We start from the raw sequence: 23,979 nt of genomic DNA on the forward strand, positions 1-23,979 counted from the left end.
AAAAAAAAAAAAAAAAAAGAATTACATTCTAAAGATTTCTAGGAGGCAGAGGAAGCAAGACAAATTTTATCTAATTATAATAGTTATATTAGATCCTATGAGTCGGAATCATCTCACCAGCAACGGGTTTTGTTTGGTTTCTTTCCTAAGGCTATAATATGCTAGTCATAACCAGCTGCCGTTCCAGTCAATTCTAACTCATGGCAACCTCACGCATGTCAGAATAGAAGTGTGTTCCACAGGGTTTCAGAAGTAGATAGGCAGGCCCTTCTTCTGAAGTGACTCTGGGTAGACTCAAACCTCCAACCTTTTGGTTAGCAGCCAAGCGTGTTAACCATTTGCACCACCCAGGGTTTATTATTTTTGGCATTTAGGAGCTGGTTATGAACTTATCAAATATAATGCAACCCAGTCTGACAAACAATCAGCTTGCTTACATATGCTATAGCCAAAGCAGAAGACTGTGATGCAAAATTTGCCAGGGCCATGATCCACACATATTTGGTATTCAGAGGCCAGCTCAGTTAGGCTGCAGATCTGTTCACTCTGCTTTGGTTTTCTACCCACATGTGCCTCGGTCCCACCCCTAGCCGGGCATGCACTATTAAAGCAAAGGCAGCAACCCGCAATTCCAGAAAGAGAGGCTGGTCTCTGGCTCCAGATAGAATATAGGAGATGTTATTTGCAAACCATTGCATATGTCTGTTGTAACCTCTCTGGGGGCTAATGAAGGACTGAAGCAAGGTGCTTATCTCCGTTTGGTCTGTCTTAAAGCTCAAAGTGGAAGGAGAGGCTGTCAGAGTTTCTTTCAGAAATTATGGCTTTCAAAAGCACTGTATAAATGGGGAAGTTGAAAAAGCTATACACAAGATGCAAGATGCATGCTCAGAAATTACCTAAGAAAACCTACACTTTCACCCTGGCATGTATCTAGGCTCAGTGTAAGCCTAAGGGGTAAAGGAAGGCCCCAACACAAAGCCAATTTGCAAAGAGTGGGAGGGATTTTGTTTTGTTTTTTATCGTTTGGTTTCCTTTTTTTCCCCCCTGGAATTCAAGGAAATCTGTCAAAACACTAACTGAACACAAGCTAAGAAACAGTCTTTCTTCAATGTCCACATACATCCAGGAAGGCAGTCTTTACAAAATAATTAGGGGAAATGACTAAACAAACGGACAACTATAGCCTTCAACAAGCAAACTGTGGGGAAAAGAATCTGATTTTCAGAGTTAAACCATATTGTAACGTTCAAATGTACCAGTTTCAACAAAAAAATCAAAAGGAATACAAAGAAACAGTAAAGAATAGCCTATTCAAAAGAGTAAAATGATAGAAACCATTTAATGGAGGCCCACATAATAGACTTACTAGACAAAGTTTTTAAAACAACAGTATTAAATATGCTCAAAGAGCTCAAGGAAAACATGGACAAAGAAAATCAAGAAAAGGATACACGAACAAAATGAAAACATAGATACAGAGACAGAAATTTTCAAAAGGAACTAAGCAGAAATAGTTGAGCTGAAAAGTACAAAACTTAAACACAAAATTCACTAGAGGAGTTCAACAGGAGATTTAGGCCAGCAGAAGAAAGAATCAGCAAACTTGAAGATAGGAAAACTGAAATTACTGAGTCTGGCACTCAAAATGAAAAAAGAATGAAGAAAAGGGAACAGAGCCTAAGGAACTTATGAACACCATGAAGTAAATTAGCATTTGCATTATGGAAGGCCAGAGGAAAAGAGAGAGAAAGGGACGGAAAGACTATTTAAAGAAATAATGGTCAAAAACTTCCCACAGTTGATGGAAGACATGAATCTACACATCTAAAAAGCTCTACAAACTCCAAGTAGAACTGAGACACAAAAGGAAAATTACTTTATGATCCCACTTACGTGACATCTAGAATTGGCAAACGCCTAGAGACAGAAGTTTATTAGAGGTTACCAAGAACTGGGAGAACGGAAGAATGAGGAGTTATTGCTTAAGAGGTACTGAGTTTCTTTTTGGTGTAATGAAAACTTTTGGAAATAGGTAGTGGCAACGGCTGCACAATACGGTGAATGTAACTAATGTCACTAAATTGTATACCTACAAATGGTTAAAATGGCAAATTTTTTGTTATATATATTTTACCACAAAAAAACTAAAATAAATAATTTATTACAAACCTATGAAAATTTATCTGCAGAGCTCCTTCACCAAATAGCAACTTAACATGTAACACACTCAAATGATAATATATGAACCATTTTATTTTCAGTAGTTTGTAATATGAAATAAATGTTTTCAATTCTACTTTACTTCATGAGACAGACAATCTTGTGGAAAATAATGGTTTGTATTCATTAATTAGATATAATAAGGTAATTCTAAATTTTTGTCTAGAATACATTAAGATATATTCCCATATGTGTACAGATTGTGAAAAACAGACTCAGTTTATTCAACTGACTTTGGAAGTTATTTGTTAAAAGATTCCTATCATGGATTGCATTGTGTCCCCAAAGATATCTGTCAACTTGGCTAGGCCATGATTCCCAGTATTGTATGATTGTCCACCATTTTGTCATCTGATGTGATTTTCCTATGTGTTGTAAATCCTATCTCTATGATGTTAATTAGGTAAGATTAGCAGCAGTTATGTTAATGGGGCAGGACTCAATCCAGAAGACTAGTTTGTGTCTTAAACCAATCTCTTTTGAGATATAAAAGAGAGAGGCAAGCAAAGAGACATGGGGACCTCATACCACCAAGAAACAAGAGCCAGGAGAATAGAGTGCCCTTTGGACTTGGGGTCCCTGCACTGAGAAGCTCCTAGAGGAAGATTAACAAGGACTTTCCTCCAGAGCCAACAGAGAGAGAAAGCCTTCCCCTGGAGCTGGTGCCCTGAATTCAGACTTCTAGCCTCCTAGGCTGTGAAAGAATAAACTTCTGTTTGATAAACTTGTGGTATCTGTTATAGCAGCACTAGATAACTAAGACAATGTTTATCACACAACTTTTGCCAATTCAACTTTTTACACGTGTACAACTTATTGGCAGCAATTACAATAAAACTAGATGACTAAGACAGTCCCCAAAAGAAATATCATTAAACCAAGTAAAACACTAAACCAAGTAAAACACTAGAAAATTACAACTAAAGAAAACAGTCAATGAATCGAGTGTCAAAAAAAAACTATGTACTTTAATTGAAACATAAAAATGCTGTAAAAATAGTTACATAAATAATGTATAATTTTCCAAATTTTATAAACATGCTATAAAATTAGGAAACTATAGTAATGTTTATTACTTAATCTAAATCTTCAAAAACTTAACACTACTTGACATTGTTATATGTATTTATGTATACATATAGATAAATAGATATAGATATATATGCATATATAGAAAGAAGCCTTGATGGCACAACGGTTAAGCAATCAACTGTTAACCAAAAGGTTGGCGGTTCGAACCCACCCACCACCTCTGCAGGAAAAAAAAGACCTGGCAATCTGCTTCTGTAAAGATTACAACCAACAGAACTCTATAGGGCAGTTCTACTCTGTCACATGGGGTCACTATGAGTTGCAATTGACTCAATGGCACCCAACAACAACAACAACAAAAATAATAACATGGCATATATATATGTGTGTGTGTGTGTGTGTGTGTGTCTGTGTGTATGTATATATACATATATATGTATATATGTGTGTGTATATGTATATAGCATAATAAATACTAGACTGTAAGTTCCATTACAATAGGGACTTTATCTGGTTTTTTTTTTCCAATGCCATATCCCCAACGCCAAGAACAGTGTCTGGCATGCCATAGGCAGTAAATAAATACTGAAAATACTTAAAGTACTACTTATATACAATAAATATTTAAATGTTAGTCACAAAAGGATTATCATTTTTGTGAATTATTACTGTTTTTACATAAGTAACGTGTGTCTCCTATGTTTATTTGCCAACTGTGCCCTCCCCCGTAATGTACTTTTGTAAACATGCTATCCTAATTTTTTTTCATAGCAACATGTAAAAAAAATTGGCATAGTGGCACTTATGAAAATACCTCATGTGGGGAGGGCACGGTTAGCAAACAAACGTAGAAGACGTGCATTACTTGTGTAAAAATGCAATAATGTTCTCTCTGAAACTGATCTTCCCTGTCAATGGGCATTTCTCAAGGTCATTTCTCCAGCACTCAGTTTGTTCAATGACTACAAACTAAATTTAATGGCTAATGTAAAGCAAACATACGAATTAATAAACTACATGTTTTCTGCCCATGTCTATCACAAGGACATAACAAACTATACTTTCTCTGCAGATCTAGTACCAATTCTACAGACTTTGGCAGCTGAGCTGTGTTCTAACCTGGTGTGTTTTCCCCCAAACATGTAGCTCCTATACAGGCTGCAGTTTCAGCAAACAACAGTGTTGAGGACTCTTCAAAATATTTAGAAAAGCTACAGAATTTTTAGACACTAAAACTATAGAGAGTGTATATTAGAGTAGGAGTCAGAAAGCTCTGCTCTAATCTTGGCCTAGTCACTACCTAGATTCGTGACACTAAGCAAAAAGTTTTTACATCTATACCTGGTCACAAAACTGCTATCGGGGTAAAATAAAACTAGAGTCTAAAAAATTGCTTTGAAAAATAGACACGGTTATATATGTTGTTGCTGTCAGTTCTTTAGTCAATTCCTACTCATGGTGACCCTATGTGTGCTCCACAGGGTTGTCAAAGCTGTGACCTTTTAAAAGGAGATTGCCAGGACTGTCTTCCAAGGCGCCTCTGGATGAGTTTGAACCACCAACCTTTCAGCTAGTAGTTGAGCACTTAACTATTTGCACCACCCAGGGATTCCCTACTTTTATGTACGTAAAAGATATCAGTACTATTTCAAAGTCATATAAGTTATATTTGGATAGACCATTCTGCATGATTTGTGTTACTGCTTCTACTAGCACAAGCGAATGAGAACTGAGCATAGTTTTAACAATGTTCAAACTTATTTATACTGCCATTATCAATTACATAATCTAGTAAGCATATGAAGAACTAGATTATTACCGATAGAAGTAGATTATCAAAATATTTTTAGGGCTTAAAATGAGAACTATGTAACAGGAAATACTTATCAGAAATACCTCATTAGCACAGTTTTATTTACTGTATTAAACATTTCATTAAAAAGGCTTTTTATACAGGGGAAGTCAGCAGAACTGGACTAAACCAAAAGCTAAGAAGTTTCCTGAACATAACCAAACACTTCAAGGGACAGAGTAGCAGGAGCAGGGGTCTGGGGACCATGGATTAAGGGGACATCTAGGTCAACTGGCATAATAAAGTTTATTAAGAAAATGTTCTGCATTCCACTTTGGTGAGTGGAGTCTGAGGTCTTAAAAGCTCGTGAGTGGTCATCTAAGATGCATTAATTGGTCCCAACCCATCTGGAATAAAGCTGAATGAAGAACACCAAAGACACTAGGAAAATATTAGCCCAAGAGACAAAAGAGCCACATAAGCCAGAGACTCCATTAGCTTGAGACCAGAACTAAATGGTGTCCAACTACCACCAATGACCACCCTGACAGGGAACACAACAGAGAGTCCCTAAAAGAGCGGGAGAATAGTGGAGAGCAGAATTCAAATTCTAGTAAAAAGACCAGACTTAATGGTCTGACTGAGACTAGAAGAACCCCAGAAGACATGGCCCCCGGGCTCTCGGTTAACCCAGAACTAAAACCATTTCCGAAGCCAATGCTTCAGACAGATTACACTGGACTATAACACATAAAATAATACTCGTGAAGAGTGTGCTTCTTCTTAGTCCAAGTAGATATACAACACTAAATGGGCAGCTCCTGTTCGGAGACGGGATGAGAAGGCAGAAAGGGACAGGAGCTGGCTGAACAGACACGGGAAAACCGGGGTAGAAAGGGGGAGTGTGCTGTCACATTATAGGGATTGCAACTAGGGACATATAACAATATGTGCATAAATTTTTGTGTGAGAAATAAACTTGAGCTGTAGACTTTCACCTAAAGCACAATTTTTTTTTTAAAAAAAAGGCTTTTTAGCAAGTACCATAAAGTTGCCAGAAAACACTAACTTGTTGAAAAACTTCAAGTCGGAAAGAAAGTACAACTTCAAGATGCCTAAGAGGTCACATGCCATTAAAAAAACAACTTAAGATGTTAAGGTATTTGTTTAATTCTTCAGAGAAAAGGGTCATAAAATAATTATTATACTAGAGGAATATACTAGACAGAGAAGGAGTCTAGAAATTAAATGAAATGTTTGAGCTGCATTCAATCTTCTATGTGTTTTCCCCTAAAATAGAAGGTACGAAGAGGGGACGGATATAAAAGAAAATTTTTAAAAGACTCTGTACTGCGTAACAGTTTTCCTGAAAGAAAACTTCATTTTTATTTAAGGTAAAATATAGAGAATTCTCAAAAAACTATGGAAAATTATTTGGCACGTTTAATATAATATTAACTATTCACTCTTCTGAATTACAATTGTCACTACTGTCCTCTGCCAAAGCACCTGCTGAACCAGACACCGCATTGTAGGGACCACTTTAGGACAGCAGTGACAATCAGTAAATCAAATTTTCATCTATGTAACCTTGCAACTAAGCAGCTATATTTTTTTCATCCTAGAAAATGAATTTTATTTTAAAATGAAAAAACCTTTGCTGCTGAATTTGTTTTTCTTTTAAATAATAATCATCTACCATCAAACACATTGCCATTCCCACTGAAATAACAGCACAAGTCACCTCCAGATAGTTCTCAAGAAATTTCTAATGTTAAAGACGTCACAGTACAAAAACGATATTAATTACTGAAAAAAATTACATCATTTATACTTATAACCCTAAAGAGATAGTGAAACTAATTTTTGTTACACTCATTTAAAAATTAGCATTGTATTCATAATTAGATTTATTCAAGACTAGGATACATAATCCCAGCTTCAATCACAAACTACGCTGGTATCATCAGTTTCTCTCTTAAGACTAAAGGATCGGAAAACTTTAGTAGATATAACAGTGTAAATATACATCAAATAGCTACTGCAATGACTAACTTCAAATGAAATCAGCCACTTTAAAAAATATAAATCAACACTACCTATAATTAGAATGAAAATGATAATCAGCTCTGAAAGAAAATTCAAGGTCGTAAAACTAAATCAAGGAAATGTGTTACTTCCAAAACTCTGTTACTACATCGCTCTTTGAGACAATATTTCACTTATGCTGAAAATTAAGTTAAAATCAAAATAAACGACTATATTACGTTACTGAGTATTATATACAGAATGAAAAACTATATACAGATTCAGGTAAATTAATTTCTCAAGAGTAGATCTATCAGACTAACTGATGTTAATAAAGTGTGCACAGAAGCTGATAGATAAACAGAAGCAGAACACCTACTATTCATTTAAAAGTTCAGAATCTTGTGAAGAAAATGTATATTTTTCTGTAAAACCAACGATATAGTCAATGCTTAAAAAATTTGAGAGTGAAGGTGGAGGAAAGACAAACTGTTAGGTTGTAATAAACTTTCATATATTTTAGGACACCACATAGCAGTCTCATTTCAAGGCAGAAATACTTCAGGAAGTTTATTCACAAAAGAATACTTCACCAGAACACTACATACTGGAAAAGGAAAGGGATAGTATTAAGAGTGACAAAATCAAGTACTTTTTCAGCTAATAGGCCCTGGGTATCTGCAAATCCAATTTCCCTCTCGTTTCACAGATGAGGAAACAGCTCTAGAGACACCAGGTGACTTGCTCAAGGTCACAATTAGACTTTCTTGGATGTTGTCCTTTCCTTCATACTAGCTAGCTGCTAAGGAAATGATTTCTGGCATAAAAGCAAAGTAAAACTGAGTTAAAATCAAACACAATGCAAAAGAATGCTGTCAGAGCTATGCAGTATTAGCTACAAGCTGTGGATTAAGTCCTTGAGGGTTAATGTGAATAATTCTAAGGAGTATTATGATCAGACTAGAATAATCATAGCTAACCCTTAAACAGTAATTAGTAGCTATCCAGTATTATTTAATGACCACTTTATATGTTGATTCATATATTTTACCTATGAGGTATATACTATTGTTCTCATTTTACAAAGGAAGAAGGAAGTCACAATGAAGTTAGTTAAGTGGTGAGGCCAGGAGACTAGAAGAGATTCCAAGAGGAAGGTGGAAAAAAGTTTTATGTACCCATTTTATCTATGTGTCTAAATTTATCCAGGTGTCTACAAAAGTACTTAAAAATTCAAGATCATAAATAATTTTTAAAGGCAAGATATTTCAGATGTTCCCTATTTTTTGTTCCTTCTTACTGGATTCCTGTAGTGAGAATTAATGACTTAAATATAGTAGTTAGGTCAATTTCAGGGCATTTTCATAAGGGCCTGTGATGGATCTCAGAAAAAGTTTGCTGCGAAGATCCATAAAATAATAGGGAATGCAAGAAATTTCAGTAAATCTCAAAAAATAATAAATAACATGTGATCCTCAAGCCTTACCTAAGTTGTAAATTTTAAGAGTTAACCCTCTGCTCAGCTAAGAGAAAGCACAATTATTTGAGATCAAGAGTTAACCTCAACTTCCTATACTAGGAATACAATTTATCTGTTCTAGGGGTACATCCCAAATTTCAAAACTGACATGCCTTACATTAATTCTTCAACAAGAGATGGATGCATAGATGTATGGACAGACAGACAGATGGACTGAGAGACCTTTTCAAACTTACAGAATATAATGATGATATACGATTTTCCCTAATTTTTAGAAGCTACTTTTCTAACTTACCATTTTTTCCCTCTTATCTTGCTCTGTGGGTGGTTCTTCATCTTCTGTGGCTTTTGGTTCCTCAAGATGAGACATCAACATACAGCTAAAGTAAACAAAAAACAGATGTTTTAAATGAGTAAGAAATACTAAAAACAAGCCCTCAAAATCACTGAGGATACAAATGATTCTATGTATGAAAACGTGAGCAAGAGACTAGATGAATTAGATTTTTTTTAATTATTAAAAGATATCTCACTTTAAAAAGAAGCCTACATCAAAATATGTTACAGCATTTTTCTCAGGCACTTAAAGTGGTGAATTGTAGAATACCTAATTTATAGGCAACTTTTGAACCAAACAGTACCTTTATAAAGCAAGGTATACCCTTCACATCTTTTTTAAAAATACTTATAAACACCTGAAATGAATACTTCTTTTCACTAATCTTCATGTGTTTATAGATTATACATGTTTATAACAATAGCAATAATAATTTAAACAATATTATCAAAACACCCTTAATTATGTAAGAACCTACTTTGTGCTCCAAAGGGCGTAAGTATGCTATAGGGAGCTTGCCCCTGATAGCACTTGTACCTGCAGAACAGTTACAAATCACTCTGTTTTGATTATCTGCACCACAGCTCTTCACCACTAGCAGAGGTAACAGAAATACAGTTTCCTATTCAGTTAACACTGGTTCTAGGGAGACAAGAAATGAATACTGCTGCCTAATGAATCAAGTCGATGGAACAAACCCATTGTTTCCCAGAGTAGTAGAATTCAGTAATTTATCAGTCAGAGGTTCCTAGTCAACAAACTGTGACAGCGAAAATCTGGTTTCTCTTATGCACATAGCAAGGACAGGTGAAGGACAATTCCTGACTCGGCTGCATAAATAGCTTTTAATTCAAGGTTGAGGACAGCTGTGGCATGACACCAGGTACTAGATCAAGACCACTCTTCCAGTGGATATAGGTGTCCTTTTCTTTCTATTCTTCATCATTAAAAAAAAAACTTTTTGAACTGCCTCTGACCCAGTCAATGCACACTGGTGGATCAAATAATAAGAACCTTAGGATGGAGATCAGAAGCCCTGAAAAACAGCAAGGGCTCAATCCCTAACTTACTGCAAGGCCTGGACCTCTTGGAGCTGCAGTGCTTTCACCCACCATGTAACTGGCATATTATATTGAAGCACAAGTAGCTGGGAAATGGATTCTGGCACAAAGTGAGAAAATTAAGACATTATTTTATCAGTCTAAAATCCATTTAATAAAGTGAAATGTGCCATGTAAAGTTCCTCTTATTAATAACACAGCCCTGGGTAGACAGGGTGACAGAGAAAGTTTCCTTTTTCTAGCACTGGGTCAGTGGTAGGGAAGAAAGAGGATGCAGCCAGGAAAGATGTACCTCAAAAGTACACCAGAATCATTCTTAAACTGGCAGTCCATTACCATTTCTGAGTATGAAAGGCAGAGGAGTCCTCCTTGCCAAGACAAAGTCCAGATCTCAAAGTTTGTATTTTAGAACTGTATGATAATATGGGGTTCCCTCACACTAGCCATAAATGCCTGTTGCAGACTTGAATTCTAAGTGCAGTGAATAGGGATCTCCAGGGAAGGGTCAGATTTTACAGGTAGTATGCTTTATTTTGCATCAAATTCTTTCCGTGCATTCCAAAATCTGTTAACTCACTTGTGTAGTAAAAATTCTGCTTTGCCTTCCTTAAATTAAAGATTTATAACACTAATAACTGACTATATTCTAGAGACATGTTTTGTCCACTGACCAAAAACTATCTAGAGGGCAGATATTTTTTGCTTCGGTATTCCACAAATTGCATTCAGGTGGGTCTCTAAAGGGTGGAAAGTGAAGCAATATTTGGATTGAAAAATCCCAAAGCTGAAACTCGTCTGCATGAAAATCACCAACTAAAAGTCAAGTCCTATCATGATAACAAAGATTAAAGAAAGACAATCATGTTTTACATAAAAAGCATGGTGAGAATGAACAGATTTCTAGAAAGCTAAAATGTATGAACTGTAAATGTAATAACAGAAATAGTAACAACAGCAGTTTAAAACAGGGATGACTAATACGTGAACATAAGCAGCCATGCCTCTATCCTATACAGTCATGCCCCACATAACGTCCATTTGCGCAATGTCTGACTGCATGTACGTCCGTGGTTCCGTAAGGTTATATTCTTTACTTTACTGCCTACAGAGCAATGAATAATAAGAGTTCTGGGATTCTAATCGTTGTTCTGTCATGAGTGTGTTGTGTGACAAAGTACCTCCCTGGGTCTCTCGTCTGCACAATGAAGGGGTTAGGCTCAACAATCGCTGCTGTCTTTTAAGGCTCCAAAGTCAGAATCGAAGCTCATGCGTGAACGCGGGCTTCCTGGTGTGGGTAAGGTTCATAAGGACATGAGGGTTGCAGGTGGCAGGCGGACTGACCCCCAGTCCCTGCCACCAGGGATTGCAACCCTCTGAGCCCGTGCACCTCCCAGAGCTGGAGCAGAGAGGCAATAGCCATTACTCACAGGCGGCCCTGCACATGGCTCAGGACACAGGAATCCCGGGCTTCAGCACCGACAGGAGGAGCCACAGCCACACAAGCGCCCTTGCACAATGTCCAAATCACATAATGTCCTATTTCACAGAACGTATTGTGGACATTAAAGACGCTTCACTATATTCACAGGAGAAACCATTGAATAGATTGAGGTAGTACACTAGCCTGTTAAATCAGAATCTTTCTCAACAAGAGACTCCAATCAAACACAACCAACAAGTGTGCGAATGCAGCATGAAGTCTTTTTAATCATTCCCGGTTTAAATAGTGATTGCAAAAATGTTTTTCATTTAATCAACACAAACTCTGCGCTCTTAAGTATTTCAGCCATTTCACAGATGAGAAAAGTTAAGGCTGAATTTATTCATTGAACACTGATAAATACGACTTGTCTTCAAAATGTTCCTAGCCCAAGTGAACTTTTCCATAATTCACAAATCAAATTGGGATGCTTCGATTTTGCCCTTATTTTAGCATACGAACAGCTCAGAGCTACTTTCTGAAAAAAGCCTTGTCCCACTCTACCTGAGCCCACCTGTGTGCAAAGGTGAAATGCTTGGCAGCAAAAGCAAGTAAGCGAGTCATGCTCTTGATGTCCAGGATCAGTGCTTCTCAAACTTCAGCTTGCATTTGATCACCTGGAGGGCTGTCTTGAAGCACAGACTGACTGCTGGGTCCCACTCCTATAATTTCTAATTCAGTACAGTTGTGTGAGGCGTGAAAATCCGCATTTCTCACAAATTACTCCACAACAGTGATTGGAGGTCACACTTTGCTAACCACAGTCCTAAATGCTTCCCACTTATACTTCTCTAGATACCATGAAGGAGCCCTGGTGGCACAGTGGTTAAGAGCTCAGCTGCTAACCAAAAAGTCAGCAGTTCAAATTTACCAGCTGCTCCTTGGAAACTCTATAGGGCAGTTCTACTCTGTCCTATAGGGTCATTATAAAACTACTTCTAAAAGAATGAATTTTTTTTTCATGCTACATAACTAGCTTTCAGCTAGGCTAACGTAAGAAACCATATACAGATCACTTCTAAATGTTACAAATAAAACCAGAACTGACAACATTATTCAACTGGTCTCTGTAGTAGACACATTAGTAGCCTATATAATAGTCCTCTTTCCTACCAGAACCATGATTTTGCCCTATTATCTTTCTCTTCCATGCCACTTTATGCTTCAGAAAAAGCTGATCCCAGCTCCACTCCCAGTGGCTCAATAAGCAATCATAGTGATCCTAGTCCCCAGTCAATGATTGCTGGGGTATGCTTAAGAAATCCTGGCCAATTTGATATAAGGGGAAGTCTGACGAAATGACTTATAGGGAAGGTTTCCCTAGATCTTAAAAAAAAAATAACAAAAGAAAAAGATTACTTGTCTGCCACTGACACGGTCATGAACTGTAATATGTGGACTAGACTAGAACTACTTTGTGACAATGAGGGAAGGACCCTACAGATGAGGTTAATGTGCTGAGGATGATGGAGGAATGGGTCTTGGTGATATTGCTGAAGCCACAATTAGCTAATCCTGAGGCTACTTAAACACAGTCATCTTGTTGTCAATGGAGGAGCCCTGGTGGCACAGTGGTTAAAATGCTCAGCTGCCAACCAAAAGGTTGGCGGTTCAAACCTACCAGTCGCTTCGTGGGAGAAAGATGTGGCAGTCTCCTTCCGTAAAGATTTACAGCCTTGGAAACCCTATGGGGGCAATTCTACTCTTTCCTACGGCATTGCTATGAGTCGGAATTGACTACGGCAGTCGGGTTGGTTCTTTTTTTTTTTTGGTCAATGATAACCTTTAGTGTTAAGGCTTGTTGAATCAGAGTTTTCTATTACTTGTAGCTGAAAGTTCTTTTACAGTCCTTTATATAAATATCTTATTAAAATAGTCATTTCTGGGCTTAGGCCAAGAAAAAGTCTCTCCTAAATATTTCCTTCTACTTAAAAACAGAAACTAGGTAATTCCTGAAGTTTCTCTTTGTCCTAGCAGTTAGAAAGCTCAGAGCTAAGTTTTACGTCCAGATACCACAGGTTTTGCCAGTCAAGCTTTCTTGTTTAAAATCCTTCAATCCTGTGTTAATAGTTTCCTGTCATAGTAAGCATGCACTTTTCTTATGCACTGTCTCAAATTCTCTTATGGGAACTAAACAGAACGTAAGCAAATAACTAAATGCCATATAATAGTAGCACAGACAAAGTGCCATGGAAAAACAGAGAAGGATGCAATCCACTCTTCCTGTGAGTCTGGAAAGGAATCTTAGTGGTAAGTATTTGCTAGGCAGAGCACGACTAGGGGCATGATAATCAAGGAGAAGAAATATTATGAGTCAAGGCATGAGTATAAAAGTAGATGCATGTCTGGGGAATGATAATGAGTCCAGGGAGATAAAAGCCTAGTAATGTAGACTGAGGGTCAGCTTAGAATAAGACCCTACCAACTTTGTCCTGTAAGAAACTGGGCTTTTAACAATATGGGGCAGTATGGCCCAGAAGGGGAAAACTGGAGAAAGAGATCCCAAAGAGGTCATAGGAACCTACACAAGTCAGAATGATGTACAGATGACAATGTCAGAATTAGGGAATCAAGGTGTCTTCAGGTATTCTCTATTCCATTCTGAAGAGCTATCTGGTGGGCCAATATTCCTTGTAGCAAGTAAAGGAGAAAGGACACTTATAAAAGCCTGAATTTTACTTTTTTTTTTAAATAAAACTATTTCCTTTACTGTTAGCTGCCATGGAATCAGCCCTCGCCGCGTGGCGACCCCACGCACAACGAAACGGAACACTGCTTGGTCCTGTGTCATCTCCATGATTGGCTGTCGATCAGATCATTATGATCCACCGGGTTTTCACTGGCTGATTTTTCAGAAGTAGATCACCAGGCCTTTCTCCCTAGTCCATTTTATCCTGGAAGCTCCGCTGCAACCTGTTTAGCATCAGAGCAACACACAAGCCTCCAATGGCAGACAGGTGGTAGCTGCACATGAGGTGCACTGGTTGAGAATTTAACCTGGATCTCCCGCAATGAAGGCAAGAATTCTACCACTGAACCATTCATGCCCTCTATTTCCTTTATAGCCAGTATGTTTTATACTCTCTAGCTATAAAGAAAGAATTTATGAGTCCTATTCTAATCAACAAAGGGGCACTTACGGTGCAGTGGTTAAGCTTTGGCTGCTAATTGAAAGGTTGGCAGTTCAAACCCACCAACCACTCTGAGGGAGAAAGACGTGGCAGTCGGCTTCCATAAAGATTATAACCTTGGAAACCCTATGGGACGGTTCTACTCTGTCCTACATGGTCGCTATGAGTTGGAATCAAATGGATGGGAGTAATTTTGTGTTTCTGGTTTTTTTTCCCAAATCAATGTTACTGCTTCTTTCCTTAGTGTCTCTAAGCTTCCTAAAATACTGGTTAAATTCTTTCTTCCTTTTTATTTCCCAAACTTTGGCAGGGGGTTGTCAACCTCATTTCCTAATGTGCCTGGTAACAAAATATTATTTAAGGAAAGAAAAGGAAAACATACTAAGCAAAGATAAGGAGAAGGCAAATCTCTAAATACAATAAATAATGATTAAACCTTATGCATATATCTTCCTCGCTTGATGAGATAAGAACTCTACTAACTTAAAAAAAAAAAAGAAAAAAAAAATCTTCAGGACTCTTAAACTCTCAGAATGGAACTCTTCCTTCTTCTAAATGGATTCAGTTTCTGTACCACTCTCAACAAATACTAGTATCAAGATTAATCATAGTCAACTATTGACTATCCATGTATCTTGGAAGATAAATTTTTGGTAAAATAAAAAATAGAATCATTAGAGGAGCAAATAAAATTCAATTTCTATGTTTTCTATACAGAATGTTATATTTAAATTTTAAAATGTCTATATGAATACAGCTATGAAAACATATTAAAGGGCAAAAATAAGCAAGGCTACTAGGTATTAGCAAAAGGATTTTAAAAAACTGTGCGTGTGTGCACGCACACCCATAAGCCCACCATCCGAGTTCACCCCCTTTAGCCACACCCAATCTGTCACCAATTCTTGCCAGTCCTTCCTCCAAACTCTCAAATTTGCCTCATCATTGCTTAGTGAGACTAACAGCTACTTAAATGGCTTCTTTACCTCCAATGTGGTAGGTTTTCGATTTTTAGAGTGCATATGAATTATCCAGGGTCCTGTTTATAATGCAGGTTCTACTGTCTTACCCCTAACGATTGATATAATGGATCTGGAGTGGGGAAGGGAAATCTGCATTTTAATTAAACATGCACCCCAGACTGTTCTGATGGTCTAAGTTCCAGTATGCTGTGCACCTCTACCCTTCCCAGTCACCCACAATGCACAGAAGTGACCTTTCTAAAGTATGACTCTCATCATGTGACTTCAATTTACTTTAAAATCCCCAATGGATCTCCACCGTCTACAGAAAGTAGTCCAGAATCCCTACCATTTCACAGAGGTCACTTTAGTATTTGGCTCTAATCTATCTTATTCCACATTCCTACAATCTTATGATCCAATCAAGCCAAATTTCTCTCTGTTCCTGGAACAAGTACACACTTTCCCCTTTTTTTCCTTCTGAAAAACACGTTTATCCTTTACGGTGTAAGTGATATGTCAACCTTCTTCATTAATTCTCATTTTCGATTTCAACTGTGCATTCTTCATACACTTGAACTGGGTACATTTAATAAATACCCTCCGAGTTTTTTTTATCAAATATGAAAATATATGGTAGATCACACGATACTTCTCAGAAGTTATACTCAGGTTCCCCAGGCCCTTTCCTCTCCTGCAGTTCAAAAGGACCGGTCAATTGGTCCCCACATCCCCTTCTAGGCTATGAGCTCTTTCAGGACAAGATTCATCTTCTTCAGGCACTGAAACAACCTTCTCACACAGCACAGTGCCTGGCACAAACGAGTCTGAATAAAGAGATGATCTAATTGTCAACAAGGCTTCCTTATGCAGGTGAAGAAAACAGGGTTTTCTCCAATTGTTCCAACTGTTTCTAAACTGAGAATACAGTAAGAGTTCAACAGAAGTGGAAAAATTAACTTTATTGGAATAAACTGTTTCAATAAACAGGAAGAGGAAGTTGGAGGCTAAGTTAGCTACATAACTAAACATTTTCCTCACATTGACTTTTCTGAAAGCCTAATTGTGCCATATACTCTCATACACTATAATCACAGAACTGTATATACACAGAATTACAAAGTAGGAAGATTTATCAGAGATGTAACCCCTCTCAGAAACTGAAACAGAGATGTTTCTCTACTGTGCTATACTAAATACCACCCCAGGGCAGAAAGGAATCACTAAGCAATCCTGGGGAAGAAAAGAAAACAGTGGTCGTATGTTCCAGCTACTGGTACACATCAACTCTCGAGTCTAGGTCTGTCTAGTCTGAAATCGTGTAATGGTCTTCTAGTCAGTTTGTTTTCCTTACTTCTAGTATCTCCCCCTTCCAAACCAGCTTTTACTTCATAGCTGAGGTTGGCATACTGAGTCAGAAGGCTCAATTCTTCCACAAATTTGCTATGTCACTTGGACTTTTCTGAGCTCCACTATCCTGACCTTTAATATCATGAAACTGTACTAGAAAATTTCTAAATTTTATTTCTAACAACTTCCAGATTCTTGTCTCTTCCAACTGAAGTATCCTATTATTTTGTTCTACTTCCTAAATCCTGACTCTTATTCCTCCGTGAAGACTGTAACTCACAGAGCCTTTCCTTTCTCTGAATTTCTATTAAAGCACAAACCAGGAGTTCTATTTTATGCGTGTTCTGTATAAAACATATATAACAGTTTTTACTTATTACTAGTGTTTCACCCCCTCCAAATAAATTATATACTATACACAGAAAGACAAGGAACATCTGAACATCACAATACACCTACTCCTCAATTATCGACCATCATGTTATCTGACATTTAGCACTTACGACAATAATAAAAGATCTACTATTTTTTACTATCCGGCAGCAGTAAAAAATCTACTACTTTGTGCATTAACTACGTATGTCTGGCAATAACGAATGCCAAGGTGCGAGGTGAGAGTAACGTTGGCTGTGATGGTAAGGTTATGAGTTAACTTGGCTGGGCCACGATTCACAGTGGTTTGGCAGTTATGTAATGCAATTCGGTAGTTGTGTAATAATACTGTCATCCTCCATTTTGTGACCTGATGTGATCATCCTCCATTTTTGCATAGTACTGATTTTCACGTAACGACCTGGTCTCTGCAACCTAACCATGTCAGTAAGTGAAGAGTAGGTGCAGCTGTAAACTGTTACATGTTATGTATAAAAACACAAAATATTACAGTCATGTGGTATAAACCCATATGTTAGCTTTAAAAAAACTGCCTAAAGGGATGAATGGTTTCTAATTTTAGCTTGTAATCACAAAGTTCGATGTTTCCACTTCATCTGAACTCCTATTTTCTAAAAAGCTAAGCTGCATGTCACAGACATATTTTGTTTATAGATATTTAATAAGATATTAACATATATATGAGTTCCATCTTTTTTAAAAAAAAGATATGATATGCTATTGGGTCACTAGCAGTTGGCATCAACTCAACGGCAATGGGTTTTTTTTTTTGTATAGATAGTTTTAGAAAAAGCAAAGAAAACAGGCTCAATATACTATTATCGAAGGGAAGTCAAGTGGTCTAGACACTTATGCAGCCTTGCTCGTCATTATATGAAACATGCCCTTTATTAACGGTAATAATAAGAGAAAAGGTATGGCTATTCTACAAATTACAAAAGGATATAATGATTAATCTAAAAAAAAACAGAAAATTTCAAATTAATAGTTAGATAAATGAGATTTTTAGCATTCCCAATAAGATAATTTTAACTACTATCTCAAATGATATAATTTTAACTAGTCTTTTTTGGAATTAATCAACTACCATTGTTGTTGTTAGATGCCATCAAGTTGGCTCTGACTGATAGCAACTGTGACGGTTAAGACTGTGTGTCAACTTGGCTGGGCCACGATTCTCAGTCGTTTGGCAGTCATATGCTGTTGTGACCACTCCCATGATGGGATCTGCTGCGAGCAGCCAATCAATTAGAGTTTCCTTGGGTGCGTGACCTGCATCGGATATATAAGTGGGCATTCTGGCAAGGCTTGTGGCTTTTACTCGCTCTGCATCCTGCAGCTGGCTCCTGCCTGTCTGACCTCCGGTTCTTGGGACTTGAGCTAGCAGCTTACCTGTGGTCTTGCCTGCCAATCTTGGGATTCTTTGATCTTTGCAGCCTGTGAGCAACAGCCTGCTCCCTGACCTGGTGATCCTGAGTTTGCCAGCCCCTGCGGCTATGGGAATCAGGAGAAGCCTCCAGCCTGACCCACAGACTTGGGACATTCCAGTTTCTACAACCATTTGAGCCATTTCTTTGATATAAATCTCTCTCTATATATATTTATACACTTCACTGGTTTTGCTCCTTTAGAGAACCCAGCTTAAGACAGAGACCTTATGTATAACAGAACAAAACGTTGCCCAGTCCTGTGCCATCCTCACAGTCATTGCTATCTTTGAGCCTCTGCTGTAGCCACTGTGTCAATCCATCTTGTTAAGGCTCATCTTTTCCACTGACCCTCTGTTTTATCAAGCTTGATGTCCTTCTCCAGGGCTGATCTCCCCGATCACATGTTCAAAGTAAGCGAGACAAAGTCTTGCCATCCTTGCTTCTAAGGAGCATTCTGAATGTGCTTCCTCCAAGACAGATTTGTTCATTCTTTTGGCAGTCCATGGTATACTCAATATCCTTTGCCAACTCCACAATTCAAATGTGTCAATTCTTCTTCGTTCTTCATCATTATCCAGCTTTCTCATGCAGTAGACTTGGCAATCTGCTCCCATAAAGATTACAGCTTAGAAAACCCTATGGACAGTTCTACTCTGTCACAATGGGTAGCTGTGAGTCAAAAAACAACTCGACGGCACCTGAGAACAGCAGCAATCAAGTACTACATGACTTCAAACATCTTAAAGACACCAATTATACTCAACCAAACACAAAGCAATTATATCACCTTTTTCCCATAACTTGCCTAAAGGGCAAGGGAACTTTTTAAGTTGGGAAAACAAAAAAAGAATGTTCAAAACATTTTTTAAAAAGGAATTTATGTGCTAAAATACACTTGAATTTTTCAATAACCTAATGTCAAATCATAAAATGATTAGACGAAAAAAGCTCATATCAGAAGATCACTGTAATAAAATAACTGATCTCAAGATCAAGCAGTTAAGTATTACAAGCTAAATAAAAGAATTAAAATTTTTCTTATAAAAGGCAAAATTACAATGTTTCCATACTGTGTTTATATGGCGATACTAAACAAAACTCATGCAGTATGTATTTAATTATTCCCTAAGTCCAACTAAGATTAATTAAATGCTCCACCTACTCTTTATAAGTTCCTGTTTCAGGATCTTCCGTCATGACATCATGTAAGCCCTCTACTGAGATGTTGATAATTCCACAGAATTTATCTTGGATAACACTAGAATAAAAGAAGGGCAAAACAGGTTAACTAGAGTATTTCAACAGATAATTCTTTTTTTTTTTTAAATCTAATCATCCTCTTACACATGAAGGGAGATAACTTTTAGTTCTGAAATATAAAAGAAGCTTCCAAAATATATTTCTTAAAGCAAACACTTGACCTTTGCATATAACATTAAAAAGAATTTATTAGATTATTAGTGTGTTTAAACACTAGATGAGGGGAGATAGTTTTATATTCTTTTATTTATTATACCAAAAAAGCACACCACTTGTTGTATAGACAAATCTGACTCATGTATTACTTTTATGATTCTAAACATAAAGACAAAGCATTCAAGATTTAAAAACTCTGCTCTTATAAAGACACTGTCAAGAAAAATAAAAGGTCACCCACAGGCTGGGAGAAAATATATGGCAAGGATGAGAAAAAACTGGAATTCTTATACACTGCTAGTAAGAATATAAAATGGTACATCCATTTGGAAAACACTTTGGCAACTTTTATAAACACAACACTTACCATACAACTAAGCAATCCCATTCTTAGATATTTACCCAAGAAATGAAAACAAGTGTCTTAAGACCTGTATATGAATGTTTATGGCAGTTTCATTCATAATAGTCATAATGTTTTACATCAAACTATGCAAATGTCCATCAACTAGTGAATATATAAGCAAACTGTAGAAAACTTGTACAATGGAATAGTATTCAGCAATAAAACAAACTACACATACAAGCAACAACATGGATAAATCTCAAAAGCTTTACGCTATGAGAAAAAAGCCAGACTCAAAATGCTACATGCTGTATGTCTTAGTCATCTAGTGCTGCCATAACTGAAACACCACAAGTGGATGGTTTTAATGAAGAGAAGTTTATTTCCTCATAGTAAAAGTAGGCTAAAAGTCCAAATTCAGGGTGTCAGCTCCAGGGGAAGCCTTTCTCTCTCTGTTGGCCTTCTCATCAGTGTTCCCCTGGACTAGGAGCTTCTCGGTGCAGGGACCCCGGTCTAAAGGACATGCTCTGCTCCCGGAACTGCTTTCTTGATGGTATGAGGTCCCCATCTCACTGCTCACTTCTGTCTTTTATATCTCAAGAGATTGCCTCAGGACACAATCCAGTCTTGTAGATCAGGTCCTGCCTTACTAACACAACTGCCACCCATCCTCCCTCATTAACATCATAGAGGCAGGATTTACAACACATAGGGAAATCACACAGTACCAGGAATCATGGCCCAGCCAAACTGATATACACGTTCTTGGGGGGACATAATTCAAACTATGACGCTGTATGATTATATTTATGGGACGTCCTGAAAAGGCCAAAACTATTGCAACAAAAATCAGATAAATGGTTGCCAGGAACTGGGGACTGACTGCAATGGGTACTATAGAACTTTTTAGGGTGCTGGGAATGTTCTATAGCTTGAGCATGGTGGTGGTTACACAACTGTATACATTTGTCAAAACTGTACACTTAAAAGGGTTTTACTATATGTAAACTATACCTTAATACACCTGATTTTTTAAGAAAGTGGAAGTATATAATCATCTATCGGCATACTAAACTGTAATACTGCATTTAAAACTAACTGAATAACTTCTAATTCCTGCCTCTATGGAGCATATAACATCATTCTTACAAGGGACTTACAGTGTTTCTCACATTGCGTTAAGACGCATAATTAATGAGAAAAGTTCGGTAAAGCAGCTCCCAGAGTCAGCACAGCTTGGGTCTTGTTTTAACCTTTGTTCAACATTTGTAAGGTCAACACTTTTTGTCTGTACTTTCAAATGTGAATAAATTTTGGAGAACTACCTCACCAGATGGGCAAGGTATTATTCTGATATACAGATATTTTCTCACCTGCTTTTAACTCCCTCTTGCAGGAGGATAGGAGCCTGGCTGGTACAAGCAGTTTGCAACTGGCTGCTAACCTTAAGTAAGACTTTATTATAATTCTTCACAGTGTGTTACCTTCTAGAAGCGGCCCCCATAGTCAGCCATTCAAACCTGACACAGGATATAATGTAAAAGAACTGAAAGTACCCAGAGGAAACCATGTAATCTAAGATCTCACTCAGTTCTTAACTCTTCCAACCATTGCTTAGTGATGGAGACACGACAGCTGACATTAACCAGAAAGACACAGCAATCCCGAAGCCCTTGAAAGAATCAGCAAAGCTCCATGCTAGTCTATTAAAAACAAAACAGTGGCCATCAAGTCGATTTTGACTCATGGCAACCCCATGTGTGTCAGAGTAGAACCGTGTTCCATCAGGTTTTCAATAACTAATCCATATACAGTATAGCTTTTACATTACAGTAAAAAAAAAAAATTTTTTTAAAAGATCAAGTGATTATTCCAGAAAAGATTTTACATCTTGGTGTAGTCCTATAAGCAGACTTTAGAAGACTGTAATTAAATAAATAAATTAATAAATAGGAGGCTGATTTATATCAAGATACAAGTTAATTTTCAACAAAGGGAGTGAAGAGAATAAATGGTCATACATATTACCCAGGCCAACCCTTCCTGGTGAATAGATCATCATAGTTGAGTTAATTCATTTTAATCAACATTATGTGAGTCCATAAAATGTATCAGATGCCCTAATAGGTCTCGCAGATAAAAAGATGGCTACCTCAGGGAAATCAGAAACTAAAGGAAACTTAAAGTCTAGTGCAGATAACTGAATACATACATGGAGGAGGTGTGTTGCACATGTGAATATTATCTGTTCTCTGTTTCAAACAAAATTTTGAGAAACACTAGGCTGTAAGCTCAGGAGCTCATTATGGACTAGAAATCTGTAGGAAGGACAACGAAATTAAACAACAAATTAGATGTTCCTTTTATTTTTAATCACGTAATGATATCCTGAGTAACTGCCTTTCTCAATTTTAGGGATATTTCTGACTCATTAACTGGCACTCAACTTAAGTCAGAGTATCCAGTCCCCTGGATGATATTAGAGAAGCAAAGTCAAATTATTCTTCTCAAATTCTCACCAACGTCCCCTAGAGATTTGACTTACTCTATCATCACTTAAGATCTTGGAATATCCGAGTTAAAAGCACCATCTTTCATTGACTGTATTAGGATAGATGCTCCCGCTAAACAAAGGAATTCCAATTTCGATATAAAGTTATTTACAGTTTACAGTGCTAAATGGAACCTAATGGATTCTATTCATTTCCTTGTTACTGAGGGTTTCCAGGAGGTAAATCAGTACTTATTATTCTAGTCTCTTACACTTCATTCTCCTTCTCCTTAGTTTAAAAACTTTCAAGGGTTATCAAGGACTTCAGCAAGCTCCATTAACCCCACCTTTCCAAAATTATATCCCATTACTCTTTCCTTCACCACTTTCAGGCAAACAGTTAAGTCACTATCTCCTGAATATAATGGTTACCGACTCTGTAACTCTGCTTACTCCCTTCCTCTAAAGACAGTATTCTGTCTCTACTCACCTTAGTTCACACTTTCTCCATGAAGCCTTCCCTGACCACTCTCTAACCCACTGTAAGTGAGCACGCTGTCCTTTGAATTTCCAGTAGCATAAACCCTTTGCACAACTCATTTGGCAGGTAACTCACGTGGCTTCTTTTATATTACTTTCTCCTAATGTCCTTTAATTTTTCATGCCTGCTCTCCCTAAGATTTTAAGTAACCTGATGCAGAGACTATGTTACATTTATTTTTTATCTCCCATAGGGTAACATTATACATAATCTGAACACTCAATAAATAATCAACGAAATTAATGATCCCAAAAGCTTGAGAACTGCCCTCTCTTCTTTTTACCATTTTATTTTTACTTACTTCTCTTTTAAATTACAAGTATGGATAGCTGAGTTGTAGATACCAAACATTACAACTGGTTATATGAGGCATGGGTCAGATTATAGACTAGAAGGTGGCTATGTTGGAAATATATTTCTGAAACATTCTTTTTTAGAAAATGCAAGGTAAGTTTACCATCAAAGATAAAAGACAGGAAAATGAAAGTA

At 37.2% G+C, this 23,979-nt stretch overlaps 1 protein-coding gene across 2 annotated transcripts in view; it reads right to left on the reverse strand.

The window, feature by feature from the left end:
• Positions 1-23,979, reverse strand: part of IPO11 (importin 11) — a 274,257-nt gene that overhangs the window by 42,515 nt on the left and 207,763 nt on the right. For both annotated transcript variants that reach the window (XM_023729611.1, XM_004374553.2), the window contains 2 exons: positions 19,859-19,954; positions 8,848-8,932 (listed from right to left, as the gene is read on the reverse strand). In XM_023729611.1, coding sequence (XP_023585379.1) covers positions 8,848-8,932; positions 19,859-19,954 — 181 coding nt within the window. The remainder of the gene's footprint in view (positions 1-8,847; positions 8,933-19,858; positions 19,955-23,979) is intronic.

This window comes from Trichechus manatus, unplaced genomic scaffold (genome assembly GCF_000243295.1).
Source record: "Trichechus manatus latirostris isolate Lorelei unplaced genomic scaffold, TriManLat1.0 scaffold00029, whole genome shotgun sequence".
Classification (NCBI taxonomy): Eukaryota; Metazoa; Chordata; class Mammalia; order Sirenia; family Trichechidae; genus Trichechus; species Trichechus manatus.